Source organism: Indicator indicator, chromosome 3 (genome assembly GCF_027791375.1).
Source record: "Indicator indicator isolate 239-I01 chromosome 3, UM_Iind_1.1, whole genome shotgun sequence".
NCBI lineage: Eukaryota > Metazoa > Chordata > Aves > Piciformes > Indicatoridae > Indicator > Indicator indicator.
Window position 1 is genome coordinate 48,761,276 of NC_072012.1, and position 17,288 is coordinate 48,778,563.

Sequence of the window (17,288 nt, forward strand, 5' to 3'; positions counted from 1 at the left end):
GCGGATGGGTAGGTAGGCGGATGGGTGGGTAGGTAGGCGGGTGGGTAGGTAGGCGGATGGGTGGGTAGGCGTGGGATGGGTGGGTAGGTAGGCGGGATGGGTGGGTAGGTAGGCGGATGGGTGGGTAGGTAGGTGGATGGGTAGGTAGGCGGATGGGTGGGTGGGTAGGCGGATGGGTGGGTAGGCGGATGGGTGGGTAGGTAGGCGGATGGGTAGGTAGGCGGATGGGTGGGTAGGTAGGCGGATGGGTAGGTAGGCGGGTGGGTAGGTAGGCGGATGGGTGGTGGGTAGGCGGATGGGTGGGTAGGTAGGCGGTGGGTAGGTAGGCGGATGGGTGGGTAGGTAGCGGATGGGTGGGTAGGTAGGGGATGGGTAGGTAGGCGGATGGGTGGGTGGGTAGGTAGGCGGATGGGTGGGTAGGTAGGCGGATGGGTGGGTAGGTAGGCGGATGGGTAGGTAGGCGGATGGGTGGGTAGGTAGGCGGATGGGTGGGTAGGTGGGTAGGTAGGCGGATGGGTGGTAGGTAGGCGGATGGGTAGGTAGGCGGATGGGTGGGTAGGTAGGCGGATGGGTGGGTAGGTAGGCGGATGGGTGGGTAGGTAGGCGGATGGGTAGGTAGGCGGATGGGTGGGTAGGTAGGCGGATGGGTAGGTAGGCGGATGGGTGGGTAGGTAGGCGGATGGGTAGGTAGGCGGATGGGTGGGTAGGTAGGCGGATGGGTGGGTAGGTAGGGGATGGGTAGGTAGGCGGATGGGTGGGTAGGTAGGCGGATGGGTGGGTAGGTAGGCGGATGGGTGGTAGGCGGATGGGTGGGTAGGTAGGCGGATGGGTGGGTAGGTAGGTGGATGGGTAGGTAGGCGGAGGTGGGTGGGTGGGTGGGTAGGCGGATGGGTAGGTAGGGTAGGTAGGCGGATGGGTAGGTAGGTAGGTGGGTGGGTAGGTAGGCGGATGGGTGGGTGGGTAGGCGGATGGGTAGGTAGGCGGATGGGTGGGTGGGTAGGTAGGCGGGTGGGTGGGTAGGCGGATGGGTGGGTAGGTAGGCGGATGGGTGGGTAGGTAGGTGGATGGGTAGGTAGGCGGATGGGTGGGTGGGTAGGCGGATGGGTAGGGTAGGTAGGCGGATGGGTAGGTAGGCGGATGGGTGGGTAGGTAGGCGGATGGGTGGGTAGGTAGGCGGATGGGTGGGTAGGTAGGCGGGTGGGTAGGTAGGCGGATGGGTGGGTAGGTAGGCGGATGGGTGGGTAGGTAGGTGGATGGGTAGGTAGGCGGATGGGTGGTAGGGTAGGTAGGCGGGTGGGTGGGTAGGCGGATGGGTAGGTAGGTAGGTAGGCGGATGGGTAGGTAGGTAGGTGGGTGGGTAGGTAGGCGGATGGGTGGGTGGTAGGCGGATGGGTAGGTAGGCGGATGGGTGGGTGGGTAGGTAGGCGGGTGGGTGGGTAGGCGGATGGGTGGGTAGGTAGGCGGATGGGTAGGTAGGCGGATGGGTGGGTAGGTAGGCGGATGGGTGGGTAGGTAGGTGGGATGGGTAGGTAGGCGGATGGGTGGGTGGGTAGGTAGGCGGGTGGGTGGGTAGGCGGATGGGTGGTAGGTAGGCGGATGGGTAGGTAGGCGGATGGGTGGGTAGGTAGGCGGGTGGGTGGGTAGGCGGATGGGTGGGTAGGTAGGCGGATGGGTGGGTGGGTAGGTAGGCGGGTGGGTAGGTAGGCGGATGGGTGGGTGGGTAGGTAGGCGGATGGGTGGGTAGGTAGGCGGATGGGTGGGTAGGTAGGCGGATGGGTAGGTAGGCGGATGGGTGGGTGGGTAGGTAGGCGGATGGGTGGGTAGGCGGATGGGTGGGTAGGTAGGCGGATGGGTAGGTAGGCGGATGGGTGGGTAGGTAGGCGGAGGGTGGGTAGGTAGGCGGATGGGTAGGTAGGCGGATGGGTGGGTGGGTAGGTAGGCGGATGGGTGGGGTAGGCGGGTGGGTAGGTAGGCGGATGGGTAGGTAGGCGGATGGGTGGGTAGGTAGGCGGATGGGTGGGTAGGGGTGGGTGGGTAGGTAGGCAGATGGGTGGGTAGGTAGGCGGATGGGTGGGTAGGTAGGTGGATGGGTAGGTAGGCGGATGGGTGGGTGGGTAGGTAGGCGGATGGGTGGGTAGGCGGATGGGTGGGTAGGTAGGCGGATGGGTAGGTAGGCAGATGGGTGGGTAGGTAGGCGGATGGGTAGGTAGGCGGATGGGTGGGTAGGTAGGCGGGTGGGTAGGTAGGCGGATGGGTGGGTAGGTAGGTGGGTGGGTAGGTAGGCGGATGGGTAGGTAGGCGGATGGGTGGGTGGGTAGGCGGATGGGTAGGTAGGCGGATGGGTGGGTGGGTAGGCGGATGGGTGGGTGGGTAGGTAGGCGGATGGGTGGGTAGGCGGATGGGTAGGTAGGTAGGTGGATGGGTAGGTAGGCGGATGGGTGGGTAGGCGGATGGGTGGGTGGGTAGGTAGGCGGGTGGGTGGGTAGGCGGATGGGTAGGTGGGTAGGTAGGCGGATGGGTGGGTAGGTAGGTGGATGGGTAGGTAGGCGGATGGGTGGGTGGGTAGGCGGATGGGTGGGTGGGTAGGCGGGTGGGTGGGTAGGCGGATGGGTGGGTAGGCGGATGGGTGGATGGGTGGGTAGGCGGATGGGTAGGTAGGTAGGCGGATGGGTAGGTAGGCGGATGGGTGGGTAGGTAGGCGGGTGGATGGGTAGGTAGGTGGATGGGTAGGTAGGTAGTATTGCATAGCCTTATAACTGTTCCTTGCAACTCAGCCACTTGACCTAACGTCATCAACTTGTGCACACCTTTCTCAGGTGTGGGCTGGGCTCCTGCTGGGTCTCTCTGTGCTTCCTCAGGTGTCTGCCTCAGTCTAGCACTAGGCCCCAGAACTGACCATTGCCACTGCTGAATGTTCCTTGTTGACTTGAGCTGACAGCATAGAGAGATCAAGCAAGAGAAATCCTGTGGGTAGAAACTGGGACATAAAAGGAAGAATGACAGGGGATCTTATAAATGCATGTGTCTAAAGGGTGGAGATGGGGCTGGGCTCTTCTCAGTGATGGCCAATGATAGGTCAAGGAGTAACAAGTACAAACTAGAATATAGTAGGTTTCACTTGAACTTGAGTAGAAACTCCATTTCTTTGAGGGTGACAGAGCACTGGGACAGGCTGCCCAGAGTGTGCAGTTTCCTCCTCTGGACTTTCAAAACCTGCTGTGCCACCTGATCAGGAGGAACCTGTGTTAGCAGAGGGGGTTGGACTAGATGATCTTCAGAGGTCCCTTCCAACCCCTACTATTCTCTGATTCCATATCCACAGTTTTCTGTTATGCTTACCAGAGTGCTACAGCAATGTCATCTACTTCCCTGTTTGCACTTGTTTGGGTGGGACTGTTTGAAGAGTCTGGAAAAAAGAATAAACTAGTGGCACATCTCTAGGTCTTCATGTAGCATTGATTGTTGCTGAGAAAACAATTGCTGTCATGGAAACAGTGCAGTATACATACTGTCTGTCTGGCCATTTTTGCTGCTCAGATATGTTCTCAAGTAGTTGCTCTGAAATCCCCCCCACAATGTACAGGTGTGTCTTTATTTCCTCTCCAACAAATTCTGGTGTTTGCTGTCATTGGAACCATGTGTTGCTTCCTGCAATGGAATGGTTTTGAGCAGTTCACCAAGAGCACTGAAAGACTGGTCAGTGGTTCTGAGTCAAACTTTAACTAATTTGCTTAACTCTCTGCAGGGGCTTTACAACTTAGGTAGTGTTATTCCATTTCTTTTTGGTCTGAAAGACAAAAATATTAAGTAAACATTCATAGAATCATAGAATTGTTTTGTTGAAAAGACCTTCAAGACCATTGAGTCCAACCAACACCACTGTGGCCATTGATCCATGTCCTGAAGTGCCATGGCCATGTATTTCTAGAACACTTCCAGGGATGGTGACTCCATCACCTCCCTGGGCAGCCTGTTCCAATACCTGACCACACTTTCTGGCAAGAAATCCGTCCTAATATCCAACCTAAACCTCCCCTGGCACAATTTCAGGCCATTTCCTCCGGTTCTGTCACCTGATATTAGGGAGAAGAGACCAACACCCACCCCACTCCAACCTCCTTTCAGGGAGTTGTAGGGAACCAGAAGGTGTCCCCTCAGTCTCCTTTTGTCCAGACTAAACAATCCCAGGTGATGGAATATAAAACTTTAAAGTGCTTTCTTTGTTTCAAGATGAAAATTCCTATATGTTTTTTAAAAGGTTTTAAACTTTTGTTAGATTTGTTTCTATTTTTAGTTATTTCCTGAAATAAAAATCACAGGCTCACAGGATGTTAGGGGTTGGAAGGGACCTCTGGAGATCTTCAGGTCCACCCCCCCTGCCAGAGCAGGACCAGAGAATCCAGCACAGGGCACACAGGAACACATCCAGACAGGGCTGGAAAGGCTCCAATTAATCATTTCTTTTTCCTTTTTTTTTTTTTTTAACTTCAAATTAAAATTTATCTTTTAGGAACTGTTTCTTAAAGGCATTGTTGTGCCTGATCTAAAGGCAATTATTTCACTATAATTTTTTTTTTTTTACTTTTTAAGGATTGCTCTGTCTATACGCAAAAGGGGAAAAACCCATGGAGCTAGGTCTCTACTAGCCTGAGGATGCTATTTAATGTCCTTTTGTTCTTGTTATGCTTTTAGCTGGATGAAAGTAACTGGACAATGTCCCTCTCACCTCAGCAGACAGGAATGTTTGGGAATCTAGACACTTTAAATATGACAGAAGATGTCACTATGAGTGCTGTACTGCTGCGTGAGGATGATCCTGGGGAAGCTGGTGAGACAGTCTGAAGTATTCATAATAAGTGACCACACTTTCTCTTTGTGGTATTTAAGTATATGTGTTCTTTTGGGGGGGCTTGGTTGGTTTTGTTGTTTGATGTTGGGTTGTTGTTTTTATTTTTTTCTGTATTATTTTGCTGATAATTCTTTGGCAAAACCAATCTACTTCACAGAATCACAGAATTGTCAGGGTTGGAAGGGACCTCAGGGATCATCCAGTTCCAACCCCCCTGCTATGGGCAGGGACACCTCACACTACAGCAGGTTGCTCACAGCCACATCCAGCCTGGCTGCAAAAACCTCCAGGGATGAGGATTCCACCACCTCCCTGGGCAACCTGTGCCAGTGTCTCACCACCCTCATGCAGAAGAACTTCTTCCTAACATCCAATCTGAATCTCCCCACTTCTAGTTTTGTTCCATTCCCCCCAGTCCTATCACTCCCTGACACCCTCAAAAGTCCCTCCCCAGCTTTCTTGTAGCCCCCTTCAGATCCTGGAAGGCCACAAGAAGGTCTCCTTGGAGCCTTCTCCTCGCCAGACTGAACAACCCTAACTCTCTCAGTCTGTCTCCACAGGAGAGGTGCTCCAGGCCTCTGATCATCCTCATGGCCCTTCTCTGGACACCTTCCAGATAGAAGTAGTTCATATTATCAGTGATCTCGTTTAGACTTACGAAAGATGAGATATTTCATCATCAGAAGGATTCTTCTTGTGGACTGTTGGCCTTTTTTACCTTTTTGACTAATATGTGTGTTTCTTCTTAAATCTGTTCTAGCTACTATGAGCATGTACTCAGATTTCCTGCATTCCTTTCTGAAGCATACATCAACTACCATTTTTGATCTTGTGGATGAGTATGAGGGTATTTGTAACAGTCAGGTAAGTCATTTCTTTGGCTTTTTACTTCCTCTGTAGTCCCTCCTGAAAGTAATACTGCTGTTTTCCTTCAAGCTGAGAAGTCACAGGGCTTAACATAGATACTTTAATTCTTCCAGCTGGTTGCAGCCTTATGAGTCACTGAACACCAGACTGAATAGCATCTCTTTCCTCATACACTATACTTTGGCACAGGAATACCCATTGTGTAGCTTCCTGCATGCTAAAAATATCATCTGGCTGCTGTGTCACTGCGAGTGTCAAGTGACAATAAACATGAGCAGATGTAGAGTTTTTTTGTGGTTCATGATATTAAGATGGATTAAAATGTTCTTATTTTTCTCTGGTATAAGTAAATAAAATTGTGTTAAGGGTTTACTGCTACATGACTAACAAGCTGGCAGCAGTGATCTCAATATTAGATTTAAGGTTCTAGAGAGTTTGGGTTTTTTTTTTTTTTTACTTGGCTGTCGACTGACAGTTCAGAATCAGCAGGGACTGACAGTTTGAAAGGAAGAAATTATGATGCTTCCATCAATAAGATCATGAGATAGGTGGGCAGATTATTTTTAGTAGCAGACTTCACACCTATGTCTGTGTTAAGAAAATGCCTTTGTAGTAGAAGGTTGCCAGCTCTGTTTTGTGCAGATTTATCATTGGGGCTGAGTTGGAGAATGCTGAGATCTTTAATGAGGCATGAACCACAGTTGTGTTCCCAAGTGGGAAGCAGACAAAAGAAAGAAAATAAATGTGAACTTGGTTATTTTGTGAGATGGTGGAATTTCTGAGCTGAAATGGAACAGACAGTCTCTTCCCTTCTGTTTGAGAATATGGATACCATCTACAAGGTCATGGAACATGGAGTGGTTATTTTAAGACACGTGGAATTTAGTAGAGCTGACTGTATGTTGCCAAGGACTCTACAAAAGTAGAGGGAAGGATGCCCCTCCAAGCATTGGCTCCAATGTTGCTGACAGGGCTTGGGAATGGGGGCAGGGGACAGCCCTGAGTTCTCATTCTGTCCTTCAGTGTACGCTGAAATCCTGTACCCAGTGGCTCCTAGCAACCCTGAACTCTTCTCATATTTTCTGGGAGGTAATAAAAGGTAACAAAAGGTTGTGCTCTTGCACCATGATGGTACATCTCATTCTTTTCTCCAAATCTGTTGTTCACCTCCCACTTGAAAACTGGTTAATATTTTGATGCCAGACAAATTGTGTACTGTTTGGGGCTGTTCTCAGAAGTAGTAGGAGCTGTGGAACAAGCTACTGATGGGGAAGACTTTATTGTCCCAAGCTTTCTTCATAATAAATAAAGGGAGAAAAAAACCCCAGAATTTCCTTTTGGTAATACTATAAATTGTGGTAACCAACAATTTTGAGTTTCCTTATTTAATAAAGCTAGGAAAGGAAAGGTACTTTGCAGACACTGCTAAACGCATAAATGCTGTCACAGCTACCAGTAGGACTGACTTAATGTTTGATATTGATGTATATGGAAAGGAAGTTGAGGATTTTGGTGCTTTGGTTCTGATTTGGTGTTGTGGGGGTTTTGTTTGTTTGTTTGGTGTTTTTTGTTTGTTTGGGGGTTTTTGTTTGGTGTTTTTTGTTGGGGGTCTTTGGTGTTTTTTGTTTGGTGGGGGTTTTTTGTTTGGGGGTTTTTGTTTGTTTGGTGTTTTTTTGTTTGTTTGGGGCTTTGGGTTGTTTTGGGGGGGGGGGTAATTGATTTTTATTTGGTTTTATTTTTATTTTCCATCCCCCAGTGGTTGCCTTCTCTCCCTCCAGGTCTTTCAGTGCTTTTTAATTGATCAACATAAGCTGCTTTTACCCTGAGTTTGTACAATGTGTTGTGAAACAAATCTACTCCCTTAGCGCATGAACTCTAGGCTCTGTTAATAATTAATTTTTAGTGATAAGTATTGGTGCAGAATTATCATCTCTTCAAAACAGGTAGATGATAATCAGACTTGGTTGTTGAAAGCATTCAAGATAATGGAAATGTTAGGGAGGAAAAAAAAGTATCATGACAGGCAGTATTAACTCTGTGTAAATGAATTTGTTGCAGGTGAATATATTAGGGAAAATAGTTTATCGGGCAACTCCTGGGCAGCAAAAGTTTTCCAAAACTGCCAGTGTCCTGTGGCTTCTCAAGCAGGAGATGGTAACTTGGAGACTCTTGTCCTCACTTTACAGGTAATTCCTTTGAAAAGTACATTATGTTTTTGTACTAAGCTGGCTTTCTCGTATATGTGTGTATATATATGGAGTGAAGCAGTTAAGTACCTGGTAATGATCTCTTCAAGGAACTAGGTGCTGATATGTATATCATAGAATGGTTTGGGCTGGAAGGGACCTTGGAAGGTCATCCAGTCCAACCCCCTCTGCAGTCAGCAGGGGCATCCTCAGCTAGATCAGGTTGCTCAGAGCCCTGTTGAGTCTCACCGTGAATATCTCTGGGGATGGGGCCTCAACCACCTCCCTGGGCAACCTGTTCCAGTGTTCCACCACCCTCATGGTGCAAAACTTGTTCCTAACATCCACTCTAAATCTGCTCTTCTGTAGTTTGAAGCCATTGCCCCTCGTCCTGTCACCACAGGCCTTTGTAAACTGTCTCTTTCCATCCTTCTTGTAGACCCCCTTCAGTCTGTTTATTCTCTTTGTACTGAAATTGAAGTTGTAAAGAGGCCTGTTCTTATTCTTACCTTGGTTACTTCTAGTGTTTTTGAAAAAGAACATTATTATAAAGGCATTTTAAGCACTTTCACTTATGCATTCTGCTGAATTTTCTTAGCTTTTTGATCATTAACACTTTGCACTTTCGTTTCTAGGGACAGAATACAGTCTGCACTGGAAGATGAAAATGCATTTGATGTCACAGTAAGCTTGGAATTTATGGGGCTGGGTTTGTTTTAAACAATATAATAAGCTAAATACAAACTAAATGCTTGCATTTTATTTTTACAAGCTCAGTATTGCAGCCACTGAAAATTTAAGGGTGAAAGAATGTAAACAAAAAATGAAGCAAATGCTATATTTATATATATAGTGAAAAGTGAATTTAAATACTGAGTTTTAAGAGAAAATGCTAGTGTAAAAATATTCTAAACTATATTTTATGTTTTGGTTTTTTATGTATTCCACATACACTTGAAAGATCCACTAGAAATCATTAACTGTTTTTAAAAGTTGCATCAGTAGCTGTAACATTTCCATAGAGCAGAGATAATTTTGCTTTACCCAAAAGAACATTTGGTCTCAAGCTGTCTAGCCTGTGCAATCCTGATTCCAATTTACCTCAAGAGAAATCCAAAATTTTCAGCCTTCTTGTTTCAGCTGTAGCCCTCTTGTCTATATCAATACAGTGATTCCAGCCTTTGCTGCCAGAATATGCTTAGAAAGACAAAACAATAAGTAATGAGACTCTGCCTTTGTCAAATTTATGATCAGAGTTGCTTTTTCAAACAGTCATAAAATACTTTCTGGAATTCCTGCTGCTAAAATGTCACTATTAATTTAAGTTCAGTTGTGCCAAAAAACAACCTCCTTATGCCTGTGTTTTATAGGAAAATGGATTTTCTCTTTTTCTTGCAAGTCTAATGAGAGCTAAATTAATGCAGGACTAGGGAGGTGGTTCTCTCCCTCTGCTCTGCCCTGGTTAGACCACACCTGCAATACTGTGTCCAGTTTTGGGTTCCCCAGTTCAAGAGAGACAGAGACCTGCTGGAGAGAATCCAATGGAGAGCCAGGAGGATGCTTAGGGGACTTGAGCATCTCCCCTGTGAAGAGAGCCTGAGAGCCCTGGGGCTGTTTAGTGTGGAGAAGAGAAGGCTGAGAGGGGATCTGATCAATGTCTCTCAAGAGCTGAGGGGTGGGTATCAAGTGGAGGGGGCCAGGCTCTCTTCAGTGGTGTGCAGTAATAACACAAGGACCAATGGAGACAAACTTGAACAGAGAAGGTTTCACTTCAACATGAGGAGAAACTTCTTTGCAGTGGTGGTGACAGAGCCCTGGAGCAGGCTGCCCAGGGCGGTTGTGGAGTCTCCTCTGGAGACTTTCAACCCCACTTGGATGCATTCCTGTGTGGACTCCCCTGGGTGATCCTGCTTTGACAGATGGGTTGGACCTGATGATCTTTCAAGGTCCCTTCCAACCTCTAACCTTCTGTGATTCTGTGATTGAAAGATGAAGGTTCTGGGCTTGAATATTTTAAGGGGAGTTTTGTTTTGTTTGGTTAATTGTTTTTTTACTTGTCCATGATAAGTGTCCCTATTGTCTTGGGAAATGTCATCTTTTTCATGTATACAGTAATTGAATGGGTATAATGGGATAATATGAGTGCAGTCAGTGGAATCAGTGGATCTACTATGTAGAATCTTTCTGTGGTCAGTTTTAGTGTAACTGGATGTAAAAGTTCACCCAATAAAACAAATGTATAGTGTCATCCTTTTGTGAAAAAAGGGGTGGGGGAGAGTTAGCATGCTGAACTTGGAGAAAGGTTTGAGTTAGTGTGTGTTCAGTTTGGTGTTTGTGGTTTTGTTGACAAGTTGGCTTTTCCATGAAGTAATCATCAGCTTTTTCTTAAACAGGTTTTAACTGCCAGTGAAAAAACACACGTAGACAACTTGTTTCAGAAAGACTCACTTGTTCGACAGAGCCAGGTAGGATTTCAAGTTTTTGAGATGAGAATGGAAGTAGATAGATCAGTAGACACTTAAATGTTTATGATGATGATGAAGAAGGATTGAAGCACTGCCTGATGAGGAAAGGCTGAGAGACCTGGGGCTGCTTAGTGTGGAAAGGAGAAGAGTGAGAGGGGATCTGATCAGTGACTATAAATATCTGAGGGCTGGGGGTCAAGAGGGAGGGGCAGGCTCTGCTCACTTGTGCCTGTGATAGGACAGGGTCCTATGGATATCAAGTACCTCACAGGAAGTTCCACCTCAACGTGAGGAAAAACTTCTTTACTGTAAGGGTCACAGAGCTGGAAGAGGTTCCCCAGGGAGATTGTGGAGTCTTCTTCTCTGGAGACTTTCCAGCCCTGTCTGGATGTGGTCCTGTGCGACCTCCACTAGATTCTGGGGTCCTGCTCTGTCAGGGGGGTTGGACTCAAAGATCTCCAGAGGTCTCTTCCAACCCCTGACATCCTGTGGTCCTGTAACAGTAATGCTCTGTTTACTTTTAAAACTGTTTCTCATACTTTTAATCATTATTATTTATTTGTTTATATTCACTGAAGTGGGTTACTCTTTGTATGCATAAAAATAATGCATAAGTGCAAGATCAGAGAAGTTTTTCAGGCTAGCTTGAAGAGGATGGAAGGCTGAGAGCTGTTCCCATTTGGAGCATCTGTTGCTGATGATGGTGACTAATAAACTATTAAGTAGCACTGTATTTACTGCAGCATCTCTTGAGAAATAGGGATGAAGTGCCTGGACAACATTCATACTTGGTACTTAAAATGAAAGTGGAATAGTCTACAGGATGTGTAATGCCTTTGGTTACCATGTAGATAACGAGTAGATCCAGAAATGAGAGGAAGAGAGATAAAACATTTTTTGTTGCATGTTTGTTTATAAAATGCAATTTAATTTTATTCCAGCTGGTGGTAGATTGGCTGGAGAGCATTGCTAAGGATGAAATTGGTGACTTCTCTGACAATATTGAATTTTATGCCAAATCTGTATACTGGTGAGTACAGACTTTCTCTAATTACACTTGATGGGAGCCTGTATGCAGAGTTCACAGAATTTTTAAATGTTGTTCAGTACATTCACTTCTTTTCTTTAAATTCTTGTATAGAATCATTGAATTGTCAGGGTGGGAAGCGACCTCAAGGATCATCTAGTTCCAAGCCCCCTGCCATGGGCAGGGACACCTCACACTAGATCAGGTTGCTCACAGCCACATCCAGCCTGGCCTTAAAGACTTCCAGGGATGAGGCTTCCCTGCGCAACCTGTTCCAGTGTCTCGCCACCCTCATGCTGAAGAACTTCTTCCTTACATCCAATATGATTCTACCCACTTCTAGTTCTGCTCCATTCCTCCTAGCCCTATCACTCCCTGACACCCTCAAAAGTCCCTCCCCAGCTTTCTTGTAGGTCCCCTTAAGAACAGGATTTTGTTTTGGGAGGAAAGGATGCAAGGAAGAGAAACCACCAAACAATTTACTTAATCTTAACTTGGATGCAGATTGGGTGCTTCATAATAAGGCACAACAAGAGAGACTCACATGCTGATCAGCCTGTTGTTTATTCTGCATAAAACCATTTTTATGATGTATATCTCAGATGGTCACTTCTTTGGCTTTAATTTTGCCTCTTTCAGCTTTTGTTGTCTCTTTGTGTCATTGACTCTTCACCTGAAGCTGTTACTGTCGTCTTCATTACCAATGGTGGGGTTTACAGTAGAGAAGACCAAAGACTACCTGTCACAGTAGAGGTCTAGAACAAACCTCCTTTTCATGGCCAGTGAATACAGGCTGTTGGAATCAGGTTTTCATCCTAAATTAACTTTCTATGCTAGACTGAGTTTATAGTGAGCACTAAGAGGAAATTTTGCTCCTGCATCAATCCATTAAATACACAAATAATTGAAATATTGGATGGTTTTGGAAGAAATCAAAGATACCTGAATCCAAAGAGTGGTGGTCAATGGAGTTAAGTCCAGCTGGTGTCCAGTCACAAGTGGTGTTCCTCAGGACTCAGTGTTAGCACCACTTCTGTCTAACATCTTTATTGATGTTGGTGAAGACAGAGTGTGTCAGCAGGAAGTTCACAGATGATACCAACTTAGGTGGCAGTGTTGATCTGCACCAGGGTAGGAAGGCTCTACAGAGGGACCTGGATAGATGGGATCCATGGCCAGTGTTAACAGCAGGAGCTTCAACAAGGCCAAGTGCCAGGGACTGCACTTGGGTCACAACAACCCCAAGCAATGTTACAGGCTTGGGGCAGTGGCTGGAAAGCTGCTGGCAGAAAGGGATCTGGGGGTGCTGATGGACAAGCAGCTGAAGAGGAGCCAGCAGTGTGCCCAGGTGGCCAAGAAAGCCAAAGGCATCCTGGCTGGGATCAGCAATGCTGTGTCCAGCAGGAGCAGGGAGGAGATTGTCCCCTGGGACTCAGCTCTGGGGAGGCCACACCTGGAGTGTTGTGTCCAGTTTGGGGCACCTGAATGCAAGAGAGATGTGGAGGTGCTGGAGCCAGTGCAGAGGAGGGCAAGGAAGCTGTGAAGGGCCTGGAGGCTGAGGGGAGACCTCCTGGCTCTCTACAACTACCTGAAAGGAGTTTATGGAGAAGTTGGTGCTGGTCTCTTCTCCCAGGTAATTAGTGATGGAATAAGAGAGAATGGCCTCAAGCTGCCACTGGGTAGGTTTAGACTGGACAGTAGGAAAGATTTTTTTCATGGCAAGAGTGGTGAGGGACTGGAATGTGCTGGGCAGGGAGGTGGTGGAGTGCCCAAGCCTGGCTGTATTTGAAGGTGGTTTGGCTGTGGTGCTTGGGGCTGTGGTTTAGGGGTGAGCCTTGCAGAGTAGGGTTATTGGTTGGCCTTGGTGCTTCTGAGGATCTTTTCCAACCTGAATGTTTCTGTGATTCTGGTATTTAACTTGTGAAGTGCTGCACTTCCACAACAGTAACACAGTCCATTGATTAAACCAACCCAACTCAGTGTCTCTTGTCTCTAACCACATTTCATGTAACAAAAAAGATCTTCAACATTTGTGTCTTATGAAAAGATAGTTTAAAAAAAATCCCCTTTTTCTGAAAAACATTTCACTGCCCTCAGGGAGAACACACTCCATATCCTGAAGCAACGACAGCTAAACACCTACATGGGAAGTTGTAGAGCCCTAGTAACAGAGTTGGTAAGTGTTCTTTAAACATAAGGTTTGGTTTCAGAATGGTTTGGAGAGAGCAGATGTACTATTTTCACAGCCTTCCACTGAGTTTTAGATAGTTGTACTACCCAAAAGTAGTTGCACTACCTAAAAATGAGAACAGAAATTGTGAGGCAGGGCATCACTGAAGTTCTTTTTGGGATGTGTGAGCTTCTCTTTTCTTTCACTTTCATACCCCCATCACAAATACCCATGTGGTGAAGTAAATGGCTTTGTTAGCACTTTCTATGTCTGAAGCAAACTCATGTTCCTAACCAGAAAAGCTCATAAAACTCATTGGAAGTCCTTGCAGATAAGGGTTTACTGTCTTCATACAGTAACTAGTACAATGAAACCAAGCCCTGATGGGATTCTGTGAGAACTACTACAGTAAAATGTAATAGGAGGGAAGTTAAGGAAAGAAAGGACTGTCCAGCAGGAGGTAATGAACAGTCATAGAAGATTAATTCAATTTGAGAGGGATCCAAGATACCTATTGGCTTGAGAGCATCTGCTTGGATTAAACAGAAGCAAGTACAGCTGTTCTGAAAAGCCTTCTCAAACAGTGGAGGTAGAGAGGCAGAAGGGGAAAGGATGTTTGAAGGTGAAGAGAGCTGGAAGATGAGAAGCTTAGGGTGAAAACCAAAGTGATGAAGTAAATACATTGCAACGACTCCTTCTAATAGGAACAGTGGCAGAAGAGGAATGAAAGAAATGAGAGAGGAAAGACAGGGAAGTATCATGTTAGGTATGACATGGGTTGTACAGATTGTTGTGCCAAGATGAAACAGTGACTCCAAATTATGAAGCAGGGCAGGAAATCATCACAAGAGATGTGTAGGTATTGTGGGGATGGATGGATGGATGGATGGATGTGACTTTCTTCCTTACAGGATCCAGATGCTCCTATAAGACAGAAACTGCCACTTGATGATTTGGACCAAGAAGACGATGTGAGGTTATTGAAGTATCTCTTCACTCTCATCAGAGCAGGAATGACAGATGAGGTGAGCTGCAGAAAGTTATCCTATCTTCTTGGCTAACTACTGTAACTGATTTAAATCTTCTTATTAGAGATAATGAAAAGCTGCTTACTAAAATGTCTGTTTGAATTTGGTTTATAGTGATTTAATTTTCAATTTATTACCAGTACTGACAGTGATGGACTAGTAAATTAGTATTTTAACAAAATCTTGAATTTAGTCACGTAATTTTGGGTGTGGAATAGATACTATGGGGAAAAATAGATACTATGGGGCTTATTTTGGTGGTGTTTAAAGGCCTGAGCTGGAAACCAATTCTTTTATATTAGGCCCTATGATTGTATAATGACATCTGAGTAATGGGGGTGGGGAGAAAAAGAAACTTAGACTTAGGAATATGAATCACAGAACGTTAGGGATTGGAAGGGACCTTGGAAGATCATCCAGTCCAATCCCCCTGCAGGAGCAGGAGCACCTAGAGCAGATCACACAGGAACACATCCAGACAGGTTTGGAATATCTCCAGAGGAGACTCCACAACCCCCCTGGGCAGCCTGTTCCAGTGTTCTGGCATCCTCACAGGGAAAACGTTTTTCCTCCTGTTTCCATGCAACTTCCTATGCCTTAACAACTTCCACCATTGCCCCCTGTGCTGTCATTGGGCATCACCCAGCAGAGCCTGGCTCCAGCCTCTTGGCACTCACTTTGAAGGAAACCTATTTGTGTTAGTGCATAGGCTGTTGAGTGTCATTATGGGAAAGGGGATTGCTATTTTTAGAAGTGCATGAGGGGTTTGGAAGTCCAAATCAACTGAAAAATCCAGGAAAGATATAGACATGCTGGAGCTTGTCCAGAGAAGGGCCACAAAGATGGTCAGAGGGCTGAAGCTCCTCTCCTATGAGGACAGGCTGAGAGAGTTGGGATTGTTCAGTTTGGAGAAGAGAAAGCTCCAAGGAGACCTTCTTGTGGCCTTCCAGTATCTGAAGGGGGCTACAAGAAAGCTGGGGAGGGACTTTAGGGTGTCAGGGAGTGATAGGACTGGGAGAATGGAGCAAAATTAGAAGTGGGTAGATTCAGATTGGATGTCAGGAAGAAGCTCTTCACTGTGAGGGTGGTGAGACACTGGAACAGGTTGCCCAGGGAGGTGGTGGAAGCCTCAATCCTGGAAGTTTTTAAGGCCAGGCTGGATGTGGCACTGAGCAACCTGCTGTAGTGTGAGGTGTCCCTGCCCATGGCAGGGGGCTTGGAACTGGATGAGCCTTGAGGTCCCTTCCAACCCTGACAATTCTATGATTCTGAGGAAAAACAGATGACTTGCTTAAAGGGATGGATTATACATCCAAGCAACGAGACAATACTTAAACTAAACTTACCAGAAGTATGCATGACAGCTGTATGAGACTGTAGCACATTTCTGACATTGCTATAAATGCTGACTGAAAACCTAAGATGTTTAGTGGAAAAAAAAAATCACCAGTATTTTACTTTCTTAGAAATCTTTCAGGTTGTTTTGAGTTGAAGATTCTTTGTGCCTATTTTTTGCACAGTAGAATCTCTACCAGAATTAACTATTTTAATACTGTTCAAGTTTTTAAAGGAGAAGCTGGGGATTTTCCTGTCTTGGAATCTGTTGCTGTGAAAATCCCTTGTTTTTCAGGCCCAGCGCTTGTGCAAACGATGTGGTCAGGCCTGGAGGGCTGCAACTTTGGAAGGATGGAAACTGTACCATGATCCTAACAGAAGTGGAGGTATCTACTTGTGTGGTTCTTCTGACTATTAATCAAGCCAGCCCCACGCCGGGCACCAAAAAATTGTCGTGGGTTGGATTTGTTACCCAACAAATTGGAAATTTACCCCTCCAGTGTAAATTTTCCACACTTGCTCAAAATTCGGAAGTAAAATGGAATTGTATTTACAAAAGTAGACTAAATACAGAAGTATGAAAGGCAATAAACATACACAAAATATATTTATAGTTCAACAACAGCACAATACCCTCTTGTAGAATAATTCAGTTCTCTCCATCACCCATCTGGACACAAAGCCTAGAGGGCTGTACACAGCCAGCCTCAGTTATCTCTCCCCTCCCTGTACCTTGTAAGCCAAAACAGAGGACAGTCAGCCGGCATGCAGGGTCAGAAGGCAGAGACAGAGCAGCCAGAAGGAAAAGCAGGAGGCCGCCCAGAGAGAGAAAAACAAGTTTGTGCTGCAAAACATAAGATATTCAGCAGTCCAATGGAATGAGAGAAACTTACCTTGCATTATTCTGTGTCCAGCCTCTAAAGGCTGTCCATCCCTAGACTTGAATTCTCTGGAAAGCCTTATTTAAAAGCTAAGCATAGCCCTACACTGTAACACTACTTCAAAGTGCATTTGACAGAGGTAGAAATAAGCTAAGCTTTCAAATAACTGTAACTGTAAGATATGCATTTACCAAACTTTACCTAACTTCCCCTGTGGTCTAGTTGAAAGCATTGGAGTATTTTCGAAAGAGTTCCATAGGGGTCAACACTGGGTTGCTAACAGAAAATAGGCTTTTTTCCTGTTACTGATGTCTCTCTTTTTTTTTTTTTTTAATACTTAGTTAGTTAATTTGTTTGTTTTAATTGTCCTTGGTATGTAGGAAGTGACCTGCAGCCTGTTCAAGGAAATCCATACAGGTGCATCTGGAAAATGTGTTGTTGGCGTATGGCTGAAGAGGTAAGATAATGCTCATTTGCTTG

General features: G+C 46.0%; 1 protein-coding gene across 1 annotated transcript in view; it reads left to right on the top strand.

Annotated features, from left to right (window-relative positions):
- Positions 1-17,288, top strand: part of NUP107 (nucleoporin 107) — a 45,029-nt gene that overhangs the window by 8,371 nt on the left and 19,370 nt on the right. The window contains exons 5-14 of the mRNA XM_054400003.1: positions 4,693-4,828; positions 5,610-5,713; positions 7,775-7,902; positions 8,538-8,586; positions 10,296-10,367; positions 11,309-11,397; positions 13,492-13,570; positions 14,476-14,589; positions 16,223-16,313; positions 17,189-17,265. Of these exons, the coding sequence (XP_054255978.1) occupies positions 4,693-4,828; positions 5,610-5,713; positions 7,775-7,902; positions 8,538-8,586; positions 10,296-10,367; positions 11,309-11,397; positions 13,492-13,570; positions 14,476-14,589; positions 16,223-16,313; positions 17,189-17,265 (939 nt within the window). The remainder of the gene's footprint in view (positions 1-4,692; positions 4,829-5,609; positions 5,714-7,774; positions 7,903-8,537; positions 8,587-10,295; positions 10,368-11,308; positions 11,398-13,491; positions 13,571-14,475; positions 14,590-16,222; positions 16,314-17,188; positions 17,266-17,288) is intronic.